Source organism: Peromyscus maniculatus, chromosome 18 (assembly GCF_049852395.1).
Source record: "Peromyscus maniculatus bairdii isolate BWxNUB_F1_BW_parent chromosome 18, HU_Pman_BW_mat_3.1, whole genome shotgun sequence".
Taxonomy (NCBI): Eukaryota; Metazoa; Chordata; class Mammalia; order Rodentia; family Cricetidae; genus Peromyscus; species Peromyscus maniculatus.
In genome coordinates, this window is record NC_134869.1 from 52664413 (window position 1) to 52691103 (window position 26691).

General features: G+C 43.2%; 1 protein-coding gene across 1 annotated transcript in view; it reads left to right on the top strand.

The window, feature by feature from the left end:
• Rap1b (RAP1B, member of RAS oncogene family) overlaps positions 1-17680 on the top strand; it is a 34658-nt gene extending 16978 nt beyond the window's left edge. The window contains exons 2-8 of the mRNA XM_076554193.1: positions 8334-8415; positions 10141-10209; positions 11670-11726; positions 12365-12505; positions 13174-13317; positions 14161-14277; positions 16357-17680. Coding sequence (XP_076410308.1) covers positions 8359-8415; positions 10141-10209; positions 11670-11726; positions 12365-12505; positions 13174-13317; positions 14161-14247 — 555 coding nt within the window. The 5' untranslated portion in view covers positions 8334-8358 and the 3' untranslated portion in view covers positions 14248-14277; positions 16357-17680. The remainder of the gene's footprint in view (positions 1-8333; positions 8416-10140; positions 10210-11669; positions 11727-12364; positions 12506-13173; positions 13318-14160; positions 14278-16356) is intronic.
• The last annotated feature ends 9011 nt before the right edge of the window (positions 17681-26691 follow it).

Below are 26691 nucleotides of genomic sequence, written 5' to 3' on the forward strand. Positions count from 1 at the left end.
AAAGCAATACGCACGATGCGTGCTTGTCGTCCTAGTACTCCAGAGGCTGAGGCAGGAGGATAGCCTGTTCCAGGCCAGTTTGTCTCACAGAAACATTTACTAGCCTGCTGTGGTCATGGAAACTCAAGTGTACAGCAGAGCTGTGTGTTCATCTTTCCCCTCAGTGTGTGTGTGTGTGTGTGTGTGTGTGTGTGTGTGTGTGTGTGTGTGTGTGTGTGTGTGTGTGTGTGTAATGAGAAATGTTTGCAAGACAGTGCAGTGGAGAACACGGGAGGGAGGTACTGAGGGAGAAGGAACCAGACTCTAATGGGAAAGCAGGAAAAACCAGCGATGATGACCTCCTTATAGACTGTTTCCTTTAGAACTGTATGCTTTTTGTTTCCTTTTGTTTCTTGAGATACAGTCTAGTTCATACTGGCTTTACACCCAAAATCCTCCTGTCCCCGGTTCCTAAGTAGTGGAATTGCTGGCATGCCACCACATCCGTCATAGCTAAAATGGTATCTTTTAAAAATCCATGTGCATTGCGGGAGTTAATAATGTGTGTCAGTGTAGGCATGAGTGTGGCGCACCTTGGCACGCGGAGGTCGGAGAGCAATGTCGGGTGTCAGTTCTACCTTCCATCTTGTTTGAGACAAGGTCTGTCACTGCCTGTGCCAGACTAGCTGACCTGCAGTCCTTGACCCTCTCCTCCGCCTCCTCATAAACACACTGAGATACAGATGATAGCTACAGGCCTCGGCCTGGGTGCTGGGAATCAAAATCGGGTGTCACACCTAATTGGCAAGTTCTTTACCCATAAGCCATCTCTCCAGCACTGCTTTTAGTGTCCTTGGGTGTTTCAAGTTTCAAGCACTATAAACGGCCATCTATAGTTAGGATTTTTATCTTTTTTTGTTTTTGTTTTTTAGGCTCTGAGCTCCAGGGAGCAGTCTGGTGATCGGCAGGGGAATCTTTTTTGTTTTTTGTTTTTGTTTTTTAGGCCAGTTAGTATTTTTAAAACTAGCAAATTAATATTTACCAACTGCTTACTTACTGTCTTGTCCATTCTCTTAACATTTTGTGCAATACAAGTTATTTCACTTGACTCTTAAAACTCTAAAGAGGAGATTCTGTTACTCACATTTTCAGATAAGGAAATGACATACAGAAAGGTCGGATAACATGGCAAACGTCATGCCCAGTCCTGTCAGGTCTCAACCGTTGCTGCACATTTCCAGTTTTATCAGACGATTAACTAAAGCCTTTCTTGTCATAGTCTAGTATCTATGGCAGATAGTAAATTAATGTCTGTGTTCCAACTATCAAAATTATACTCCACAGATAGCATGTTTTGAGTGTGTATGCTTGCCTATAGAATATACGGCTGAGTCTAAAAGACGGGGAAAGGGATTGTTGCTTTTGTTTGGTTGGTTTGGTTTGGTTTTTTGGTCACTACCTTTTTTTACCTGGTCACTCGCTGAGAAATCTGTTAAGAAATTGGTGTTTATGCTTGTCAGATTGCCGATACTTGTAGTGTTCTAGATAATGTATTTTCTTAGGCTCCAGTCCTGAACTAAAAGGTGACTGCTGTGATAACTGGAAACCATGATCTGCAGGCCAGTGAAAGATTTGGCAGGATTGATGGAGTGAGCTTTATTTACTAGAACCGTTAATGCCCCTGAAAATGGCAGGGGAAGACTTTTCCCTATTCGAAGTATTAAACATGGTCAGAATAGACAGAATGCTATAAACAGCTTCATACTGGCTTGTTATTTTGTTACGTTCTGTGTCCTGGGACAGCCTCACACTGCAGCCCCAGGTAACCCCAAACTCAAGCAGCCCTGCCTCGACCTCCCAAGTGCTTAGATCTCACGTGGAAGCCACTATGCCTGGCTAAGAGTTTTATTTCTGACGGATATTTGGCTCTGTTTTTCTTGAAAGATAATTTTAAAATCTGCTCAGTTCTGCATTTTTTCTGTGCCTAGCAGGTCAGGATTAGGACTGTGTCCTCCTGTTGAATTCGTTAGTCTTTGGAAGTGAGAAGAGAACTTGGTGATTATCTGTAAGTGATGAGACGCTACTTTGGGAGTTGGAGGCGGAAAGAAGTCAAGTGCTTCCCTTACAGAACGCGCTCAGTGGGAGAAGCGAGAGAAGCGATGTCACTTGACTTCAGGAACTAGTAGTTAAGGGTTTTACATAGCCCTTATAATTTAAGATCACAGTTTCAGTTGAGGGAGGAGAGTTAAAACGAAACAGCTTGGGGATAAGAAAACTGCTTGTTACCAGCGTTCTAGGGGCAAAGTGTGTCTGCAGCTAGTTGTAGACTCTTTGACATAGTATTCTACTGGAAAAATACCAGGCCTTTAAAATGCTGCTTTTCAGGGCTGAAGAAATAGCTCAGTGGTTAGGAACACATATTGTTCTTGCAGAGAACCTAATTTCAGTTCCCAACAGCCATACCAGGATGCCACAGCTACCTGTAACTCCAGCTTAAGGGGATCTGGCATCCTCTGGTCTCATATGTAGACATACATATGGTTACATAAATAAACAACAGTAAATATTTTTTAATGTTTTTCAGTTTTCAGACTCAGTTCTTCTCCTGACCCACTTGGTGCATTTATTATTAAGATTTAAAGAGTGAATTTAAGTCCAAGGGTGCACATACCTGCAGAACATAAAAGCTGGTGGTTTTAACACTGCTCCTGTTCTAGGGTGTTTCATTTCCAACTAGACCAGTTCCCGGGGGTCAAATGGAAAACCTTTGTATTTAACACCAAGATTTGTGTGGCTGTCTTCAGTTGGGCTTCATGGTATCTGTTAATACTAGATGTGAACTAAATGGGAGTGTATCTATTATAAAGGTAAATAATTGGTTGACTTTTCAAAACTTAAGTGCAACCTCTTCTTTGGAGTTGTTTTATGTTGGGTTGGGTAGGGTTTTTTGGTTGGTTGGGTCTTTTGTTTTATGTTGTGGAGACATGCTCACTGTGTGGCCGCCCTGAAACACTGCTGTGTAGTCCAGGCTGCCCAGCTGGCTTTGGTGTTTGGAAACAGGATCTAGTTCTGTAACCCTGACAAGCTTCAGAGTCACTACACTCCTGGCCTGGCCTGTAGAGTAGAAGGGTCAGTGGTGTGCTGCAACAGTGTTTTGGGGTTTCGTGGTGCTGGGGCTTGGACACAGGGTCTTGTGCGTTCTAAGGCAAGCACTGTACTGCTGAACTATACTCCCAGCCTTTAGTCTTTCATTCATTAAACAATTGTAGACCACACACTAATCACCAAAATGATCTAGACCCACTTTTCTCCTGGTTAATGTTGGTAAGGACTGTTGGTGAAAGCCTTTATCAGGAATGGAATTCTTGTTTAAAATCTGTCTATCAACCCTGTAAAATTGGTTATAGTCTGTGTTTCACAAATTAAGAGTACCAGCATAGAACTAAGTGACTTTCCTCTGGTAAATTACAGAGATAGCCAGTTCTATGCCCCTGATTTCCATATTTCACCATCTTTTACCATCCCGAGCTACAAAGAAAGAATGATGTTTAATGAATATAAGGAAAAGCTAAATGTGGTCTTCCAAGCAGCCAAGTGACTTCTTCACTGGCCTCTCTTGGTTAAGGAAGTACCAAAAAATATCACTGGGGTTGTTTGGTTCCGTCTTAAAATACAGGATTGCTTTGTTAGTGAAATGTGGGTCAGCCTTGTTGTTGTTGTTGTGTTAAGATGGCAACAATTTATTTACTTTCCAAGATAGTTGTCGATTCATTTTTCTGATTCCTTTTGTCTATATTCTATCCTGAACAGAATCCAAGCATTCTTTTTGTGGGCTTTTTTGTTGTTGTTTTGTTTTGTTTTTAATGTACATTGGTGTTTTTGCCATGGGTATCAGATCCCCTGGAACTGGAGTTACAGACAGGTGTGAGCTGCCATGTGGGTGCTGGGAATTGAACCTGGGTCCTCTGGAAGAGCAGTCAGTGCTCTTAACCCCTGAGCCATCTCTCCAGCCCCCAAGCATTCTTTTTTTTTTTTTAAAGAGTATGTGTGTACAGGTTCCTATAGAGGCCAGAAACAATCTAATCCTTTGGAACTGGAGCTGAAGGTGGTTGTGAGCTGCCCAGTGTGGGTGCTGGGAACTGGAATGGTTCTCTACAAGAGCAGTATATATTCTTAACCATGTTTCCCCAGCCCCAAATGAAAGTGTTCTTTAAAAACAGTATTCAGGATTTTTGTTTTTTTTTTAACAATATAATCTGGTAATTTGTGATCCCCTAGTCTACTTTTCTCTCTTCCCCCACCCCCATATTTGGTATGTAGACTTTTCCTTTACTTTTTTCTTGAGTCTAGGTCTCACATAACCAAGGCTGGCCTTGAACTAACTACATAGGGTGAGCTTGAACTTGTGGTCCTCCTGCTTTCACAAAACATCAGAGTGTCATGATTACAAGCCTGGACCACTAGACCTCAGCTTAATCCTCATGACATATGTATATATATAAAATCTCTTATATAGCGATATCTTCATTTGGGGTAAAAGTGGAAGAGAAATGCATTTCCCGAGAAAACCTTTGATGTCCATGCCCTAATTTGAAATTAGAAGGGTGTGCACTGAAGCATTTTGGAAATTAGTGAGCTACAAAACCACGAGGAAGAAGAAAACTTTGGTTGAGTACCCGGAAGTATTAATAGATTTCCTAGTTATGGGTAGTGTATGCATGGACAAAAATGTGGCATTAAAATCAGGCCTTTAAAAAAATACTAAATGAAAAATATACAAAAACATATTGGGGATTGCTTTCAGATAGGGTCTCATTATATAACTGAGGCCCACTTGTATTTGTACGCCTAAGTGTATGTATGTATGTGCTTGAAAGGCCAAAAGGGTGTCAGATCCCTTGGAACTGGAATTATAGGTAGTTGTAAACCACCTGCTAAGGGTTAATTATGTGTGTGTCAGTTTGTGGGTGTGTACATCTGAGTGCTGATCCCCACAGATGCCATCCCTTTGGCCCCATGGGTTTACTCTGTGTGTGTGTGTGTGTGTGTGTGTGTGTGTGTGTGTGTGTGTGTGTGTGTGTGTGTCACACAGGATGAGTGTCTGGTTAGGGTTTCTACTACTGTGAAGAGACACCATGAGCACAGCAACACTTATAAAGAAAACATTTAATTGGCTGGCTTACAGTTCAGAGGTTCAGTCCTTTATCATCATGGTGGGGCATGGCGGCCTGCAGGCAGACATGGTGCTGGAGCTGAGAGTCCCACATCTTTGATCACAGGTAACAGGAAGTGAACTGAGACACTGGGCATAGCTTGAGCATAGAAGACCACAAAGCCACACCTCTCAATAGTGCAACTCACTGAGATTATCAGGGCCAATTACATTGAAACTACCACAGTGGGTCTGTGTAACCCTGATTGGCTTGGAACTCTCTGTGTAGACCAGGTTGGCCTCGAACAGAGATGGCCTGCCTCTCTTCTGAGTGCTTGGATAGAAGGTATGCACCACTACACCCAGCCCCTAGGCTTACTTTTAAATAAAAGAAGAATGAACAAATTATTGATAGACACAATAAAAAATGTGGATAAACCCAACTTACACCAGAGAGCATTGCTGACTAAATGAAATGTGGTGTGGGTTCATGCCTGTCATTCAGCTGAGGCGGCAGGACCATGAGTGCAGAGCTAGCCTGGGCCACATAGCAAGGTCGTTTTTGTTTACAGTTTTGAATTGTGACCAGTGTATCCCTAAGGAAGATTTCTTTTTTTTTGTTGTTGTTGTTTGGTTTGGTTTGGTTTGGGTTTTTTTTTTTTTTTTTTTTTTTTTTTTTTTTTTTTGAGACAGGTTTCTCTGTGTAGCTTTGCGCCTTTCCTGGAACTCGCTTCATAGACCAGGCTGGCCTCGAACTCACAGAGATTGCCTGCCTCTGCCTCCCGAGTGCTGGGATTAAAGGTGTGCGCCACCACCGCCGCCTGGAAGATTTTCTTCACAGGTTTCAGTTTGGGGAATATGTTGGGTTATTTACATCTCTTGGTATCTATCACCTATCTTGGTGCTTTTAATGGCTTTCTTATATCAAGGGGCTAAATGTTTTCCTTGAGTGAGGCATGGTGGCTCACACCTAATCCACCGAGTATTAAGGGAGCTGAGAGTTCAAGGCCATCGTGGGCTGGAATAAGACCTTACTGCACAACCAAAGGGAAAAAAATGTTTCTAACAGATTGTGAGGTTCCTTGACAAAGCGGATGTTAGAAGACAAACCGATTACAAATTGAGAAACAATTGTCATCCTCCGAGTTTTGTGGAATTTGATCATAACCCCCCACGTTCGCCTGAATTGCTCATTGGCTTTACTCATCTTCGCTGTCGGTCAGTCAGTCAGCTTGACCAGCACCAAAGGTTGTGGGGCCTCTGTAGAGTAGCAAGACAATCCAGGCCAACATAAAACAGGGGAGACCAAACTCCTCACAAGTAGATGAGCAGAAGTTAAAGTAGCTACAGAATCAAGCTAATGGCACAAATACTAACCAAACGGTGCAATTCAAAGAGAATCGGCCAGCCAGTTGCCTTCTTCTACGAAGGCCTGTGTGGTTACATGTCCTCAGGCAGCTGTCCCGGAGATGAGCCCAAGGAGTCAGATGGAAGCCTCCAACAGTGTTGGTACAGATTGCAAGAAGTTAGAGCTGAGGAGCTTTTTGAGATGATGCCATGAGAAGAGTGCAGGAAGTATCTGAAGCAGGAAACATAAACGTGCAGTTATTGGTTACTTAAGCACAGAAACTGACCGTATTAGAAAACTGCTTCCCCTGGGCAGAGCAAACTGCTGATTTTATATTTGAGGGGAATTATGAAACTTAAAGACTGACCAACTTCCAAAGGTAGGAGTACATTAGTGTGGGCTGAAGAAGCACCGTGACTCGAGTGAAACAGTGGTTGATTGATGAGCATTCAGATGTTTGCTGTTAAGTGCCCCCTGGGAGGCTTATTTACAGTTACCCAGGCCCCTGTCTTCGTGATTGACAAGACAGTAAATATTTACCTGTTTATTAGCTCTGTTCCTGTGGCATGAACTAACCAGACAGTACACAAATGAAGCTGTTCTGAGTTCTGAGATTGCAGGGTGCGCTGTCATACCTGGCTGGTGTGTTTCCAGCCCCCAAACATTCTTCTAGAACATTGTCTCCAATGAGAACAGGGATTTTTCTCTAGTTTGTTCATTGAGTATACCCTATACACTCAACTGCTTGTAGGTGGTTTGGGATATTGCCTCCTCTTGTCTTAAGATGGCTTGAGAAAAGAGTAGATATGCCATGTTATCTTGTAGAAAGCCCTTAGTGGTGTTTCTCAGTGCCCCCCCCCCTTTGATACTCTAATTGAAATCACTCACTATTCTCGGCGCTTCCAGATTCTTGGGTCTCAATCAGTGAGTGGAAGGAAGTGCACACAGGTTGCAGAGCAGGTCAGATGTGCTGCCGAGGATGAGCGGACACTGAGTGACTCCAGCCTTGCTTCGTGGGGTCTTGGAGGAAGAGAAAGAGTTGGCTCGCCAAGGCGAATAGCATGGGTGGTTTCTCTGCTTTGCTTGACAAGCTTTGATTATGTGAGTCTTTGCTCACTGCCCATGTCCATTCCTGTGATGCACCTGATTTTAACCACATGTAACGCCCAGTAATGGGTAGGCATGAAATAGTATTATAGGAATTCTCTAAAAGTTCACTAAGCACAGTGTGCCTAACTAGTTGTACCAAAACTCGTTCAGACTGGATCTGCCCCCTCATTCCTGTTCCTGGCTATGTACAGGAATATATTTGAATAGTTGTCAGGGGAGCTTTAGAAATTTACTCTATTGTTTGTGGAGGGGTGTGCAAGCAGGGTCCTGGAATGCTAGGGCTTATTAGGGGAGGGGTCTGTGTGCCTAGTACCTGGGGGCGGGATCATGAGGGGCATGTGTCACAAGTCGATAAGCTATTCCCTGTGCTCCTATGCCTCATTAAGAGAGAGCTAAAAGTAACTCTTTGTGTTTTACTCCATCACTATTGTGTGTGTGACATGCATGTGTGGGCACATGTACCATGCAGGACCCAGGTGAACGAGAGGGCAACTTGTGGCGGTGGCTCTTACCTCCACTTGAATTTGGAGACTCAAACTCAGGTTGCAGGCATCATAGAAAGTACGTACTGAGCCAGCACACTTGCCCTTCACTTGAATTCTGTAGTAGATTTGTGCCGTGCTCCCGTGGCAGTCGAGTCTAGTAATCCTTTTGTGTCAGTCTGCCGCTCTGACTGTCTTATAAAGAACATGTAAATACCAAGGCTTACGGTTTGTTTGTTTGTTTTCCCTTCTCTTTAACAAGGTACTGAGTGTAACAAGTTTGCATCATGCGTGAATATAAGCTGGTGGTTCTTGGCTCAGGAGGTGTTGGAAAGTCGGCTCTGGTAAGTTATTCTTTCTCAGTGGGAGCTTTTTACTCTAGAATGGTCTTTTTCTACTGAGGTATTTTTTGTTTTGTTCTCATATTGAGTGTGTAGCCAATGGAAGCCTTGACTTTGAATTCCCAATTCTCCTGCCTCCACCTCCAGGAACTCTGAGGTTATAGCTTTAAAGACTACGTCCCGTTTTATGTACGATGGGGATAGAACACAGGGCTCCATGCAGGTGGCACAGCTCTCCACCACCTGGACTGCAGCCCAGCTTTTGTGGGTGTTTGTTGTCTCCTAAGATGATTTTTGCCAGGTCGACTGGGCTGGTCCTCAGTATGTGACAGTCCTCACTTACACTGTGGTTATAGGTGTGTGCCAGCACAGCTGACTCTTCTAAAATATGCTTGTGGTCATTTGTGTTTATCTAATTAAGTTATCCCATAACTTTACAGGCAGTATAAAATTTTTCTTGTTATTTTAGGCAATTGTTAGTTGTATCTGGATGGGTAGTGGTTAAGGTACATGAGAATGTGGTTAGGCTTTCCAGAGTAACAGCCTGTACATGTGTGTGTTTGCATTTTTAGTACCATACAGGAATTAACTTTTTTAAATTTATAAATAGGCATGTACTATATATTTGCAATTAGTCTTTTTCAGAATCTTTGACTATCTCGCTTTGTATTATTTTAATGGGCAAGGATTAGTTTTAGCAAGAAAGAAGAAACAGGTTGATACAGTGAAGGTTGGGGAATGGAGAAAGACAGAATCCCCTTAAATAGTTTAGAATTTAGCAGAACACCAGAAGAGCACAGATCAGGATGAAGGTGATAGTGCATGCCTGCAGTCCCAGCACTGGAGCCTGAAGTGAGTGAGAGCCTAGCCTGGGCTACAAAACAAACAGGTTGACTTTCTGTGTACCGCTAATAAGGGAAACCGTCTTACTTGGTCATTTATTACTTGGTCATTAGAATGGCCCTCTAGCACAGAACTTGACCATGCTTAGATCAAACTGAGAAGTGTACATAATATGACATTGCTTTTTTATTTGTATCTGCAGTGATGGGAAGGTGTTGGCTGTGTTTATGGGTTAAAATTACAATGCCAAAGCCCCCTGTGGTGGTGCATGGCTTTAATCCCAGCACTCGGGAGGCAGAGGTAGGCGGGTCTCTGAGGACAGCCTGTCTATAGAGCGAGATCCAGGACAGCCAGGCTACACAGAGAAACCCTGTCGGGGTGCGGGGGGAGGGAGTACGATGCTACCATTACATATTACATAAGTGCTATTTGAGCAGCTCCTATACTGTGTACTATAGTGAAGAGTTGTTATATAGTTAACAGTGACAAAATGTTTATGCTTAGTACACACACAATCCGATTTGTCCTTATCCCCAAATATTTTTGATCCATAGTTGTTTAAATCTGAGGTTATAGAACCCTGAGGTAACAAATACAAATAGTTCATAGTGTAAAACTACAGGTTTAGGCTGGGCATAGTGGTACAAGCCTGTAATCTCGTCTTTGGATGGGAGAGGCCAGCGGATCACTGCAAGTTCAAGGCCAGCCTGGTATACAGATTGGATTCCAGACTAGCCAGAGATACATAACCTGTCTCAAAATTAAATAAATAAATAAATAAATAAATAAATAAATAAATAAATAAATAAATAAATAAATAAAATTTACAGATATAGATTTGGTGTTTTTTCTTTAGAAATGTAATGCTATGTTAATTTTTTCCAGACTGTACAGTTTGTTCAAGGAATTTTTGTTGAAAAATATGATCCTACGATAGAAGATTCTTACAGAAAGGTATGTTACTTTTTAAAAGTCTTGATTTTAATACAAATGTAAATACTTAATTTTTAGTTTGCAGTTATCGGATGTTTTATATAAAGTATGATGAAGAGATGTTTGTTAGTTGGAAAGTTCATGTGTAGATCTTGGCGTTACTTGTCTACTGCTCTCAGAGGCTCGTGAGCATTTATACGCACATGTTTGTGGAACTCTTCAGTTAATTCTGACCCCAGAGTCGTAATTTGCCCGTCACTTCGGGTTGCGGTCCCGTATTCCCAGGCCTCCCTCACTGGAAAGACGGGCCTCCGGCTCTCTTCTCTAGAGACAGCCCACAGTGGGTCTCCTGTCCTCCCTACTCTAATCCTCCCTGAGACTGCCGCAGCCGAGGGAATCGCTGTGTGCGACCACGGCCATGTTGATAAAACAGTGTACAGGTATCTAGGGCCTGGGCGGTGGTGGCGCACACCTTTAATCCCAGCACTCAGGAGGCAGAGGCAGGCAGATCTCTGTGAGTTCAAGGTCAGCCTGGGCTACAGAGCGAGATCAAAAAACCACCCAAAGAGATACCTAGAGTTGTCTCTACTTTCCTGTAGCGCCTGGCCCTCTGATGGTGAAGTTACTGTGTTTCTGTCTTTTCCATTTGCCTACCTCAAAACCGGAAATGCCTTCCACACCCCAGCGTGGAGAAGTACTCTGTTTCCTTCCAGATCTAATTCTAAATAAATTTCATTGCTAGGAATATTCGAAGGAATAATATTAGAAAGGATATATGCTTTATTTCATTATTATGACCCTGCCTCCTTGTCACCAGAAATTGTGTTCCATTGTGATGAGAAAAGGTGTCTAGGGGAGAAATAAAGGCATGCCCAAAGTATTATAGGAAAGCTCATAGGCAAAGTCATGCTGACATTGTTGGAACCGTTGCTTTTTGCTTAAACTATTTTGAAGGCATTTCTGTTCCCAAAATTAAGTGTGGAGCATGTCACCCTGTGGCTGAATCTCAGTGACTTCTCAGTACATGGCAGTTTGCGCCTGACTAGAATTTGGGGGGTGTTGAAGCTTGATGACTGCATTCGGCGCTTTTCAACTGCTGTGATAAACACTGAACAAGGCAACTTGTAGAGGGATGTATTTGGTGGAGTGCATCGGGGCAGCAGGTGGCAGTCATAGCATCAGGCAGAGAGCGAATGGCAGTGAGATGTGGCTTTGAAACCGCAGAGCCGGTCCTGGTGCTGTCCTCCTACCAAGTGGGGGCCATGTGCTGGTGCCGCTGCCGCCGTAACCTATGGGCGCCCTCGTTCAGCCGCCACAGTGGCCGGGCTGCTGTGAGCTGTTGCTCAGGGTCACCCTGCAAAGGTGCCGGAACTTGGATCGATCAATCGATCGATCGAGCAGATAGTCTTGACTGTTCCGGGTATTTTAACGTAGTTTGCAGCCGCCAAAAGTAAAGAAATGTCTTCCTTTTTTTTCCTCAGCAAGTTGAAGTAGATGCACAGCAGTGTATGCTTGAGATCTTGGATACTGCAGGAACGGTACGTAAATTAAAACGATAAAGGCTATGCCGTGTGGATCGGTTTAAATGTTGCACTTTCTAGATGCTCTGGGTCAGTTATTGAAGAAATTTTTAAAACGCCAGAGTGGAAAATGTCATGGTCTGTGGCTGTACTAGTCCCTTTAAAAGACTATGGTACATATTTCAGATAATGTTGACGATGCTTGGTTACACGTTTATTCTTTGATGGCTGTGTGAAATGTTGTGATTGGTAGTTGTCCTTCTTGAAGGTACTTTAAGTAACTGTATCAACTCTTGCTGTAATGAAATGCATTTAGCAGCCTGGTCTACAAGTTAAGTTCCAGTACAGCCAAGGCTACAGAGAGAAAAACCCTGTCTTGAAAAACCATTTGGAAAAAAAAAAAAGTTGCTTTAGAGCAGCTCTAGAGACACAATGTCTTTGTTCCAGTTGAACAAGTGTTGTCTATAAATATGTGGTGTCACTTTTAGAGAACTGTCTTATAATGCAATTTTCAGAGAGTATCTTGCTATAAATCTATAATTTTAAGAAATGTTATCTAATACTACCATATTCTTCATTAAGCTGTTAAGTTAGGTTTTAGAATTCTGTGACTTGGTATCAAAACACATCCTTGTCTTTCAATCTTTCTACTATAGGAACAATTTACAGCAATGAGAGATTTGTACATGAAGAACGGACAGGGCTTTGCGCTGGTTTACTCCATCACAGCACAGTCGACGTTTAACGATTTACAAGATCTGAGAGAGCAGATCCTCCGGGTTAAAGACACGGACGATGTAAGCAGGCTTGACTTCTGTGGTAGATGCCCTCATTTTCACACTGCTGTAACTGAGAATTTGTGGGGGTCTGTTTTTCTACCAATTGGATTAAAGTTTTTATAAAAAAAAATTTTAAATTTCTTTTAAAAGCCTAGATTCTTCTTTGAATTTTTTTCCCTCCGAAGTGTACTTTAGAAACTGGTTTTTAAATGGTCATTAGTGGTTTGACAAAATAAGCGTTTCTTTCCCTATACTGCTCTTTTAAAATCCCAAACATTAGATCTGTCCAAACCTGCGATACCATTAATAAATACGTTGACTTTACTGAGTTGATTAATTTCTTCATCGCATACGGAGGAAAGTGAGCGGCTCCGCTGAGACTGTGAGAAGCTGAAGTCTCTGCTCTGGGGGCCTCCTTAATTTCTCCTTTTTGTGTTGTGCAATTCATTAAATATGTGTCGGACACCAAAAAACCGTGAAGTAGATTCACACCCTTAAACAGTTTCCAGTGTTGAAATATGCTGGCGTTTCATGGTAACACCCTTTGTACTTCCTTCTTAAAGGGTGGTTCTGATCACTGTGATTGAGTCCATTGTGGTGTAGTTCTTCCCTCCTTTGTAAGCAGTATATAGCTTGGTGGTTGTTGTTTGTTTCTGTTGTTTTCACCCTCACAAATGTCTTTGTAGGTTCCCATGATTCTGGTCGGGAATAAATGTGACTTGGAAGATGAAAGAGTTGTAGGGAAGGAGCAGGGCCAGAACCTAGCAAGACAGTGGAACAACTGTGCATTCTTAGAATCCTCTGCAAAGTCAAAGATAAACGTTAATGAGGTATGTGCACGTGTGTGTAGGAAGCTTTTTATCTTGAATATAACACTTGAGAGCATTTGAGAGAGCTTACTATTACAGAGAAACCTGGGTTCGATTCCCAGCACCTACATGGCAACTCATAACCATCTGGAACTCTTGTTCCTAGGAATCCAGTGCTCTCTTCTGACCTCTGTGGGCCTCTGCATAAACTCATGAGGAGACACACGCATAAAATCTAAAGAATGTTCAATTAATGGGAAAGTACTGCAATAGAACTCCAAGTTAATAGGTTCTCTTACAGGCAAAACAGTCTTGTTGAGTATATGCATGTAAAGAAGTAACAATATTTCAATGTCTTTGTAATGCTTATACAAGGAAACTACTGTTAAAGGGAAAGTTGGGCAGAAGGCCAGTGTGGGAAAACATTAATTTCATTGAGGATTTGAGGGAAAAGTATTTGTCATTCTGAAACTCAGAACGACGGGCGTGGTTCTTGAAGGGGGAAGAGCCATGTAGAGCAGAGGCGTACAGAAAGATCTGAGACAGTAAAGGGGCTTTTTTTCTTTTTCTTTTCTTTTTTGGTAGGATAGGAGAGATCTACCTGAATTGGATAGATTTCTGCAGCTCCTTCAACTAAGTACTTACTTTAAGGAAAACATTTTTAAATTTCTCAGAAAAAAAAACTTGGTATTTGTAAGAATACTGACTTTACCCATTCTGCAAATGAATATTGGCTGTCTAGGGTTTTCCTTATAGCTGTAGGAATTGCAAGGAGCTTTTTGTTCTTGCTTCACTTTTTCATTTTTGGGTTTTGAGCTTGTTTTTCCTCTTAAAAATAAATAAATAATAATAATGTCTTTACAGATCTTTTATGACCTAGTGCGGCAAATTAACAGGAAAACTCCAGTGCCTGGGAAAGCCCGCAAAAAGTCATCGTGTCAGCTGCTTTAATGTCCTGGGTGCATTGTAGCTCTGAGCCAGGTATGTGACATCCATCTTACGTTAACTTCCTTCCAGGGACTGCCAGCAAAGCCAGCAAATGATGTCAGCCCTTAAAAATCGGTGCTGTGACTTAGTGTGATAATACTGGGAACTCGATTATTAACGAGGTACTTCTGTCATCAGAAGTAAAGTAACTGAGTGATAGTAGAAGAGAGACGGTTTTAAAACCTGCGTGGTATGGCAACGTAGGCTGGTGAGATGCCTCTACTCACCCACGAGCGGGGAGGACACTTGAAAACCAGCCTTTGAGGCAAGACATGACAGATGAGGAGACTGGGCACAAAACAGATTCTCTGTCTGTACTTAACTCCAGGATTAATGAGCACTGCCCAGCCCTACAGTCAGTGGCACCAGCAGAGCCAGAATGTCAGTAGATTGCCCAGCTTCTGAGTCCGTGGTTTCTGCCATACTGTTATGGGTTCTGTAGAGGCCCGTGATCGGGGCCCCAAACTAGTATGTTAACTAAGAGTTTAGTTTAGGGGACATATGTGAGAATCGGAAGCGTTAAGGTGAGAGGTACAAGGAAGAGCAAGTGGAAGTCCTCGGCAGAGAGGACGACCCCCACAACCTCGGAGTCTAACCAAAGGAAGACTAAGGAGGGTACCTTCCATTGTAGACTACAGAGGCACTGCGTGAGATGAGCGTGTGTAAAGTTAGGACTGTGTGCCAGTGGTGAGTGTCTCCTGTTTAGTTAGCATTCTGTCACTGCCTTGAGAACTTGTTTCCTTTTGAGACAAGGTTTCTCTTTCCCTACTACATAGCTCTGCTCTTCTGGAACTGGCTGTGCAGAAGGGGCAGGCCTCACACCCCACAGATCTGCATGCCTGGGATTAAAGGCTTGTGCCACCACACCTGGCTCCATCTTGAGAGAGAGAGGGAGAGAGAGAGGGAGAGAGAGGGGAGAGAGAGAGAGTGAGAGAGTCTGTCTGTCTGTCTTATTTGAGTAACTCCAGCACTCAGGATGCTGAGGCAGGGAGGGTCTCCAAGTTCAAGGGCGACCTGTGCTACATATCGAGTGCTTATCTCAAGTGAATAGAAGAAAAGGTATTTCAGCATAGGCATGCGTCTATAAAGTCACTCAAAGTAAGCAGGTTTTGGCCTGACAAATCAGATTTTGTTCCTCCAGATTACTCCAATTTTTTTGTTTGTTTGTTTCTTGAGACAGGGTTTCTCTGTGTAGCTTTGTGCCTTTCCTGGAACTCACAGATCCACCTGCCTCTGCCCCCCAAGTGCTGGGATTAAAGGCGTGTGCCACCGCCGCCCGGCTACTTCAATATTTTTTAATTTTAATTTTCCTTCAAAAAACATGATTACATGTAATTTTAGTATAGAACAAGCTTTTTATTTTTACATCTACAAGTTGATTGAATCTGTATAAATGTGGATTTAGGAACTATAACTTATAAACTATAAAGTAGTATAGAACTGTCATGAAATAAATTCAGTTTGTTGAGTTCACTGAACCAGCTTTTTGGCCTCTGCTGGAAATGGGAAGTCAAGGTCTTCATTTTCTAATAGGTGCTAGAAACCCTGATTAGACGTACATTTTGTATCCCACATGTAATTCTAGGATCATAAACAATTTTTTAAGATTTTTTTTTCTGTTTTTTGTGTATAAGTATTTTGTGTGCATGCATGTGTGAGTACCATATGTATGTCTGGCGACCAAGGAAACCAGAAGTGGGTGTTGAATACCCTGGAATTGGAGTTACAGGCAGTTGTAAGCAGCCATGTGGGTGCTGGGGAATGGAACCATGGTCCCTTGGGAGAGCAGCCAATGTTCTTGACCATTAAACTCTCTCTAGCCTCCACTTTCTTTTTAGTCTTTGGAAAGTAATATGCAGAAATTTACACAGGGCTTTTTTCCTTCTTTGGGCCTAGAATTTTCATTTGTCTGGCTTCCAGGAGGCAGTGGTATAGACTGCCACCTTTTTTGGAATAAAGATATAGAAATGCCTTAGCTGTCGTTAATGTAATGACTAGAACAAGAGCCTTTGTCTCGCTGGCTCCTTAAGCTCCTTGTTGTCTGGTAATGTATTTATTCTTCCCCTTCCACAGGTCTGAAGAACTGTTGCCCAATTCAACAGTGCCAGCATTCCAACCTTGTTAAACCTACCAACATCTTCCATGGACTTTCCTGTGGTGGTACCCTTAAGAGGCGGATGAAAGCTACTTTATCAGTTTGCACATTCTAATCACTTTCCAGTATCCCGAGAGATTTTTACTTCTATAATAGTTGTAGAGTACGCAGCTGGTCCAACCAGAGGCTACATCATCCAGTATTACTGCTAAGAGACATTCTTCATCCACCAATGTTGTACATGTATGAAAACGGTGTACTGTATACTTTAACACACCCAGACTTTGTATTGGAGAGTACAATAATGTAAATCCTAAAAGCACCACTATTTTAGCATAATAAAAGAAAGTCCAAAGAGCTCCTATATAGACTACTCCAGATAACTTCGCTTCTTTGATACTTGTAGCTTACTGTAATTTTTTTTTAAATTCAAGGTCATTATCATTGTATTATACAAAATAAGCGCTTTGATTAACACAGCTATATAGTTTTTTTAATTTTTCAAAAACCTGTGGAGACAGTGATCTTGTCTTTAAAATATGATAGTCCTTTCAGTATAATGTCTTAGATTAAAGACGTTGCCTTTAATATCTGTTGGGAAGGAAATGTCCAGGCTTTTCAAATCTCCTTATTATATGTTTCCTTTTTTGTTTACATAGGGAACAATGTTTATAGTTGTGTGTACAGTGGGGGTCTACAACAAGAAGTGTATATTTTCAAACAATTTTTTAATGATTTAACAGTTTTTGTAAATCATTTCCAGGCTTCTGCAGCTGTAGATTCTCACTGTGACTCCCTTGCTTGCTCATGCATATGTGTGTCTGCAATACCAAATATACAGGTGTAGTATCTTTGCCTGTTAGTGATTGTTTCACATGGGTAACGTTTTGGTTGAGCTGTTAACTGGTGGACGAGTACTGTGGATGTGAATGTGGGAAGTAATTTTAATCATGTGTAATTGGTCACAAGGCCGAATTGCAGTAACTATTGCGGTTTTATTTAACAATGCCTTGTTGCTTTGTATGCATTAACGTTTGGGTGTAAAGATTGTGTGTCCATCCAACAGGGAGCCACAGTATTGAAATTGACCAACCTGATGTTACAACGACTTTGAGGTGGCCAAATGTAAACTAAAAGCCTTAATTAAAGTGGTGCAATTTTGTATAACTTAGCATCCGTAGTTCAATAAATTTGGATTGCCGTGCAAGGGCTTGCAGTATAATTACTTGCCACTTGAATGTGTTTTGTGTAATGTTTTAACAGTGCTAGTAAATAAATATGGGTTTACCTTTTTAAATGTGATAGGTGTTATTTTACAGTGTGGTTTCATAATTTATAGCATACAGGTAAACCAGACTCTAAATTAATCCCAAGAATGATGAATGAAAGATGTCAGGATTTGGTTTGTTTCTTGTTTCTTCTCTAGAATTGTTTGAGTATCCACATAAAACCGCCCTTTGAACTTTTCCTTGAGAAAGAATGTTGTAAATCAAGCAGTATTCCTTAGGAACAAATGCCTTTGGCTGGTGTTCAGTAGCTCTTTGGGGTGGGAAAGAGGAGGAAGGACTCAGATACTTGGGGGACTGCACTATGGATTTTTTTATGCAGAATGCAAATCTTTGGGGAACTAGTACACAGAAGTTTGCACCAATTATGCTTACGATATTAATAAGGTTATAAAATTTTTATGTGGACTCATGCTACTTTTCTTTTAGATAATAATGTTTGTCTTATGTGTGCATTGAATTTGTGAAATTTGTAAAGAAGCTCTTACACTTTTTCATAGTATTTCCCAGCTGCTGGAGCAATTACTTAGTGAGACCTTCTAATTTGCAGGTGTGTGCCAATCCTCACCACATGCTGTTTGAAATGGGACATTAAAGGCTTTCGTTGAGACAGTCCTACTTGTTACGTATTAAATCACAGAGTTCCGTGCCCTGGAAGGCCTAAAGAAAATGTTCTTGTAGACACTTGGGTTCTTTTATCCCTGAGAGATATGTTTTGGTAAAGCTTGTTTTCTTTATAATCATTTGGGGACGTCTCCAGAAGTGGGACACTAAAATCAGTTCAGTTGACTGTGTTCTGTTGATCTGTTGAGCAGTAAGTACTCATCCAGCAGATAAAACCCAAGTGTCAAGAACTATTGAAGCGTTTGCTGGGATTACAGATACAGCAACAACTGAGATCAACTCAAGTGCTGCCCTATTAGAGTCCCTATCTGTAAGATTTCTTAACCCTGCTACTGTGGACGTTTCGTACTAGGTAATGTATTGTGAGGGTTGCCCTCCATATTGTAGAATTTAAACTAGCATCCCTGGGGGTGCCCACTAGATGTGATGAGACCTCTCATTCCCAGTTTATAGTGAATAAACTGATGTGCTTCAGTTGTGCTGGCCTAGAATTCCTAGTTTACAGCTGATCCGATGGAGAAAACACCTTAGTTGCAGATAAGTACTAGGAGTACAACATGATCACTTGAATATAGTAAATAAGAATATGGAATCAAGAACCAGAACTAAGTGCTGGGTGATGGTGGCGCATACCTTTAATCCCAGCACTCGGGAGGCAGAGGCAAGCAGATCTCTGTGAATTGAAGCCAGCCTGGTCTACAGAGTGAGTTCCAGACCAGCCAGGGCTACACAGAGAAACCCCATCTTGAAAAACAAAAACAAACAAGAAGCGGAAGTAGGTTTTCTGGGTTTTTAACCCTGCCACTCCCTCCCATGTGACCATGGTTAGGTACCCTTTCTCTTGTAACCCAAGGCTTCACCTTCCACCATCTGAGCTGCACCCCCAGCCTTCCCTCTGCTAAATGAGGGTGCTGACAGCATTCCTGGGGATTAATGGTCGTGCAGTCCTGTAGGTCAGCTTTGTCCAGCTGCTGAACTCGAGTAGGCTGTGGTTATATAAAGACCATTTCTCTTGTACAAAAGTAGAAGCTGCATCCAAGGTATGGAAATAACGTGTAGGTGGACTTCCCTGGGGGTTCGAAGGAATAATAGGAAGATAGGAAAAGGACAGGGGACAGAGTCCCCTACTCGTGTTCCCGAGAATAGTTGAGGAAGCTGGGTTCTAGGAAGAAAACCATTTTCTCATGTGCTTTTGTAAAAACATTAAAAACTTGTGGGTCTTGCTTTTTGGTCTGTGTGTGTGCGGTGTGGGGTGCATGTTCGAATGTGTGTGGATGCACTTGGTGTGTTCCGGTATGTGGAGGCCAGAGATCTATGTTGGGTGTCTTCCAAAATCACTCCCCACCTTCTGTATCGTGCCAAGATCTCTCAGTTGAAACCGAAGCTCACAGGTCCTGTTAGTCTAGCCAGCTGCCTTGTCTGGGTCCTGCCTCTGCCTCCCTCCCCTGCGCTGAGATCACAGTCGGCCGCCACAGCTGCGTGATGAGTGCCGTACCTCCTCCTGAGCTGGCTCTCTTCGGACCCTAAGCAGCTGTTTGGTTTTTACACTAGTTCAGGGTTGTTGTTTTTTCCAATTAAATAGATAAACGTAGACTGTTTACCATAAATTGACATTAAAAATTCCATTGTGAAATTTTTGCTTTCTTCCTTTAATCATCTTATCTTAGATTCAACAGACAGGTGTTCTTTTTAGCTCCTGTACTGTGTGTCACCGAGGCCGGGGGTGTGGCTCGGTGTGCTTGACTAGCATGCACAGAGACTGGCGAGTGGAAATGTGATTGATATTCCGGCTACCTTAACAGTAACCGTGTATAGGTTTCTCTCTCTCAAACTGTCAGTGTGCTTTCACTTTGTGGTTTATCGGACAAGTGTATTTTAAACTGTAGTTATGATACTGTCCACCTGTGATGGACCTGGGTTAGCCTCGTCTTCCTCACTGTTGTTGGTGAGTGAGGTAACTGTTCATCTGCAGCCCTTGGCTCTGCAGCATCTTCGGCATTTGAGATCTGTGGAAACTACACACTGCTCTTTGGAGATTTCTGTGTGAGTAACGTGTCTCCTGCAGTTAAAAGGTTACAGCAGTTTTTAAATAGGCAGAGAACAAAAAGCCTTTCATGGTCTTGTCATCTGCCGATTACCCATTCGGATTTCTATTTATAGTGTGGTAGTGTGTGTGTCCCCTGTGAGTACAAATTTCAGGAGAAGAAACTATTACTGTCAAACGTGTAATGTGCTCTAGGTTTGGGGAAGTAATGCCAAGGTAGATCTGGTGTCTGCTGACAGGTTTAGTAAGTTCTCATCAGTGGGAAGGACCAGTGGAATCCACTACGGCTCATAGTCACGTGAGCACGCTACAGAGAACACAGTTGCCCCAGGGACGAGCAACAAACAGCTGTGTGGAGGGAGGATCCCCGGGAAAGAGTGATGGTCGACTTAGACTTCACCCTGAAGTGACTTGGGAATATTGCTCTGATAGAGGGGAAACCCAGAAAACCAAGAGTGACTGGAGAATTAGTTAACCAATTGGGCCTCAACCTTCCTAAGGCTGCGACCTTTTAATACAGTTCCTCATGGTGTGGTGACCCCAGCCATAAAATTATTTTCGTTGCTACTTCATCACTGTAATTTTGCTACTGTTGTGAATCATAATTTTTTTGGAGATAGAGGCTCACCATCCACAGGTTGAGAGCCACTGGAATGGCCTGGGTGTCAAGGCTCAGGGAAAGAAACGGGATGTCTGAGGATGGTATGGAGCTAAGGGGTTGATCAGCAATGAAGATAAAGTAAGCTGGCAAGGAGCTGTAGTTACGCCTACATTAAAAAAAAAAAATATGGAAGGGTGGTTTTATGTCGAGTGTGTCTTCTCTAGATAGCCACATTTGAACAGTTGCCCCCACTCGTAAGTAAGTGTAGGTGAAGTTTCTTTTCCTAAGAACAAGTGTGGAAACCTGGTAGAAGCAGGCTTGGGGTGGAAGGGTTGGATTACAAGGGTAGATTGATGGCAGAGGAGGTGGCAGTCACGAATGTCGTCTCTCACCACACACATCACCATTCCTGCGCTCGTATACTTTCTGGTGGGGAATTGACTGTTAATCTAAGGAAATGATAGGACGGTTTTGGAAATGCCGTCCTATTTGATACTGGGCCTGTGTGAATCTCTACCGGCCAAGTGCCCAGGGCTACTGTTAGCAGACATCCAAGTTGAGCTGTGTCACGGCTACCAATACAAGTCACCGCCACAGATGGGACAGTTCAAGATTCTTCCACATACCTTCCCCATCATGTACCCACTTTTTCTCTTACTCTTTTTAAACGATGCTTTGGCACTTCATCAGAAATGTTTCAGAGATAGAGTATTAATTGCGTTTTTTATGATGAACTATACCTCTATTTATCTGATTCTCTGGAAAAGATATATTTGTGTCCTGAACAGGAGGGATATTCTAACAGCTGTGGTGACTGAAGCCAGGGGCGTGTTCTCTCACGTTCCCAAATCAGAATGTCAGTAGGCCTGCACACGCACCGAGGGTCTAGAAGAGAGCCCATTCTGGGGCATCTAAAGGTATTTGTGATGGCATTCAGAGTCCAGCTGGATAACCCAAGATAATTGGCCAAACCTTCCATTGCATCTGCAGGTACCATCAAAGGTTTGAGATGTGGGGTGCCAGCATATCCTTTGGGGGGCATTGACAGCAGACCTCCCTAAAGGTCAGAAGCCCCTCAGGCAGTCCTGGGTTTAAGCTGCTCTGCAGGTATTCTGAGCAATCCTAGGATTAGGTGAGGCATCCATGAGTCACTACCCCATCAGACATTTGCTCCGTGGTAGAAAAGAACTTTAGAGCCTGAATGGTGGTGTTTATTTCCAAGATTTTAATTCTACCCTGTCCTGCTGCTTGGGCGGGGGCGGGGTATTTTAAGAAATGAGGTAAACTGGGTATGGTGTCATGTGCCTAAAATCTTAGTGCTCAAGAGGAAGAAACAGAAGGGCACCAGCCTTGAGAACATCAAAACCTGTCACAGAGGAGAAAGGGGGTTACAGGTGGGGCTCCGTGCTAAAGCTTTTGCCCAAGACTATAGCAATGATCCTCTGTAAATACTCCAGAAAGGAGTGAATGAAGGAATTAGATGATCTCAGCTTTGGACTCTTAAATGATACTTTGGCACTTAAAAAGTATCAGCTTACTGTAGCTTGAGTTTTTCTGCCTTGCCCACAGTCAGGACAAATCTTTGTCACCCGCCAGTCCCACAGCTGCTCAGACCCAACCAAGTAAACACAGAGACTTACATTGCTTACAAACCATATGGCCGTGGCAGGCTTCTTGCTAACTGTTCTTATAGCCTAAATTAATCCATTTCTATAAATCTATACCTTGCCACGTGGCTGGTGGCTTACCGGCATCTTCACTTGCTGCTGGCCATGGCAGCGGCAGCAGCGGCTGCAGTGTCTCTCTGCCTCAGCCTTCTGCTTCCCAGAATTCTCCTCTCTCCTTGTCTCTACTTCCTGCCTGGCCACTGGCCAACCAGTGTTTTATTTATTGACCAATCAGAGCAATTTGACATATAGACCGTCCCACAGCAGCTTACAGCCCACTTTGATTCTTAGGAGTATTCTTTTAAAAAAAAAAAATTCATTTTTCATGTCATGCACCTCTATCCCATTCAGTTCTCTGTCCCTTCATATCCACTCTCTGCCCTTGCAACCTCCCCCAAAAATGAAATAAAATTTAAGAGAAAAAAAGGGGGGAAAAAAGGAAAGATCAGTGTCATCACAGAAACCGTAGCGTGACACAGTGAGTCACTAGGTAAACCCTTTCATCCATATATCTTTACTTGATAGTGTTCATTGCAAAGAATTACTGGTCTGGTCCGAGGCCTCTGGTTTCTGCTTGCACTATCGATGTTGGGCCATCACTGGGACTCCTCTTGGATATCCTGTTGTTCCCTGGGTCGAGATCCTGCAGCTTACGGTTTGCAGGACCCATCCCTTCACGTGCTCCAGCAGATCACGGGGTGGATGGATGTTGGAGTGGGCCAACTCATAAACCTGTTTCTGGGCCTGGGTAGTTGGAGGGTTGGTCAGCCTGCCAGCTCCCTTGTCCTCACCACCTGCATTCTCCTGCCTCAGGCCTTGATGGGAGTAGGAGGCAGCTCTCCCATGCTCGTCTCCCACCTCTGTCAAGAGGATTGACTCTCATGCTGCCCAGGCGAGGTGCAGGTCCTGCTCTCCCTTGCAGCTGGTGGTGGGCAGGGGCAGCTCTCCCACCTGCCTCAAGCATTGATGGGCAGGGGAGGAGGTATCTTTTTTTGTTTGTTTGGTTTTTTTTTTTTTGTTTTTGTTTTTTTTTTTTTTTTTTCAAGACAGGGTTTCTCTGTGTAGCTTTGCACCTTTCCTGGATCTCGCTCTGTAGACCAGGCTGGCCTTGAACTCACAGAGATCCGCCTGGCTCTGCCTCCCGAGTGCTGGGATTAAAGGCGTGCGCCACCACCGCCCGGCGAGGTATCCTTTTCTTAATGTTCTCTCTCTATTCCATGCCTGACTTAAAAGGCATACTGCCCCCACACACACACAGGTATTTACTTCTTTGCTGAGTATTTAGACTCCAGGAAAACATGGCGTGGACCTAATGAAATCTGAACTGGAGTCAGATGTGTTGGGGTGCACCTTTAATCCCAGCACTGCAGAAGCAGGCCGAGCTCTTGGGAGTTGGAGGCAAGTCTGGACTACCGAGTGAGACCATGTCTTTAAAGAAGAAATCAACCAGAGACTTTAATGCTGTTAGCCACTAACATTTCACTCATCGTATTACACCAATATTTAGAGGACGTCCTGGAAGGAGGAAGTGGCATCCACCCACCATGCATTTCCCCATCGCTCTGAACCAGCACAGGATATTCTTCTGGCCAGGGCATCTAGACAGGATGTGGCTGATGACAGGTGCAGATGGATGGGCTTGGTTGCCCTAGACGCTTGTTTAAGAAAAAATAAAGCACTGGTCTCAGGATGTCATTCAGATGGTGGATACCATATGCCAAGCATGTCAGCCCTGGGAAGTTGACACGTTTTCAGTGCCACCGTCCCGACCTCCGTCAGGATTGTCAGTTGGACACTGTCCATCTTCCTGAGGCTATTACAGGGTTTGTTGTTGTTTTTATCTCAGTTACTCCTAAAACTCGTTGGGGAACAGTGGAGTCAGTCACTGATGGCATGACTGCTTTATTGTACTCTGAAAGGGAAAGGTAATAAATTTTAGGAACCGAAAGGTTTTCTTGATGGGCCTCTGCGTCAGCTGGGATTCTTTAGAGGGGCAGAACTGACAGTGAGGGTTTATTAGACTGCTTACTCAGTAGAGCCAGGGTAGTAAGTAGCTCCACCAGTGACTAGCTTTCTGCTGGAGAAGCTTCCAGAACCCAGTGGCTGCTCGGATCCTGAGGCTGGATGCCGCGGCTGCAGGCCTGCAGATTCCTGGGAAATCACTGGTCCTCAGTACATGGCATGGGGAAGGCTGAAGAAGCCAGGTTCTGTGATGTCAAAAAGGATGGTAGCGGGGTCTGCATCAGTGGAACAAACCAGTGAAAAGGGGAAACTGACAGACACACCACACTGCCTTTTCCTGAGACTTCCTGTTCAGGCCAGGGTGCCACCCTTGTAGCTCAAACTGTAAAGGTCAAGTTGTAAAGATAACATGTTATGAAACAGTGAAGAGCATAAGTCAACTCATACTTAGTAGGGAGTCAAAAACATTAGTTTCTCCATATTAATGTAATACATTTCAACTCTGATCTTGAAATAAGTGAAAGGGAAAAAAAAACATTATCAGCAGAGAAGACAAGAGTTCAGAAGTGGATTTGGTTACTATATGACACTGGCATCGAACACAAAAACCCACCGAGAAGTTCAAGACCAACAAGATGGTTCAGCAAGCAAAGGCTGTGTGACCTGAGTTCGATGCCTTGGACCTCCTGTGGGAGAGAAAGAACCAAATTGTCCTCTGGTCACCACACGTGGCTGTGGCAAGTGTGCACGATATATGAAATGTGTGCACACAAAATGAAAACCTCTGTTGTGAAAAAAAATGACTTCCAAATTAAGCAGTAAACACTTTGGATGTCTATGAGATTGAGAGTAAAGCCTAGAGATCAAGGGAATCTTGGCTGATTCTTTCTCTCTCTCTCTCTCTCTCTCTCTCTCTCTCTCTCTCTCTCTCTCTCTCTCTCTCTCTCTTTTTTTTTTTTTTTTTTTTGGAGCTGAGGATTGAACCCAGGGCCTTGTGCTTGCTAGGCAAGCGCTCTATCACTGAGCTAAATCCCCAACCCAAGCTGATTCTTAAAATAAAATATTTAAATATATACTTAGATAAAATATATAAATCTTAAGTAAAAGGTACTGCAAAGTCAGATCTAGAGAAATAAACTACAAGATAAAAAGATAAGTAGCTGTAAAGTACTAAGAGTTCTTAGGTTCTTATTAAGGGTTGACAATTCAAAAGAAATATATAAAAGCTAGAACCAGACAGTTGAAGGCAACAGATGTAGATCACTTGTGGGGCATACAACCTGACCAACCTGGGCTACACAGACCGACCCTCTCTGAAAACACAAAACGAGTTAGAAAGAGATGGCTCAGTAACCAAGAGTGCTTGCTCCTCTGGAGGACCCAGGTTCAATCCCTGTACTTACGTAGCAGCTCCCAACTGTGACTCCAGATGGAGGGGACCCAACACCCTCTTCTGGCCTCTGTTGGGCGCTAGGCACACACATGGTGCACATATGTACACATAGGCAAAACACTCATACACATAAGTAGATCGAAAAAATAGAAACAAAACATTCACTTGGCCCCTAAACAGGTGTTTTAGCTAGCAGCCACAGAAATGCAAATTAACATGGATACTCAGGAGCTTAAAGAATGCATGAAGACTGCAAGGCAGGAAGGACACTGCTTCCTGAAGTCCCCAAGGTTAGAGCACAAGAAAGAAGTTACGCTCCTGGTTGGGAGTGTGAGAGAAACTTAGGTAAGCCAGGAATTGGAAGCCATCTGCAAATATTTAAAATTGAAGACTCATTTGGCCAGATGGTCTTAATGTCTGTACCAAAAGAGAAAAAGTCATATACCAAGATGATTAAGTGTTGCCATCATGCAGAAGGAAAGGCCTTGTGTGCCTATCAATGGGAAGAATAATTGAACAAATCATGATTGATTGGTACATACTGCCTGCCAGCCCAGCACTCCAGAGGGGGAGGCGGGCTGATTGTAAGTTCAAGACCAGCCTGGAGATTTAAGATAGACAGATAGGCAGATACAGACAGACACACACACACACACAGTGATGGGGGAGGGGTGGTGTGGCAGTTATGTTTAAAGGTTGATTCACAGTGGGGCATGGTGGCACATGCCTGTGACCC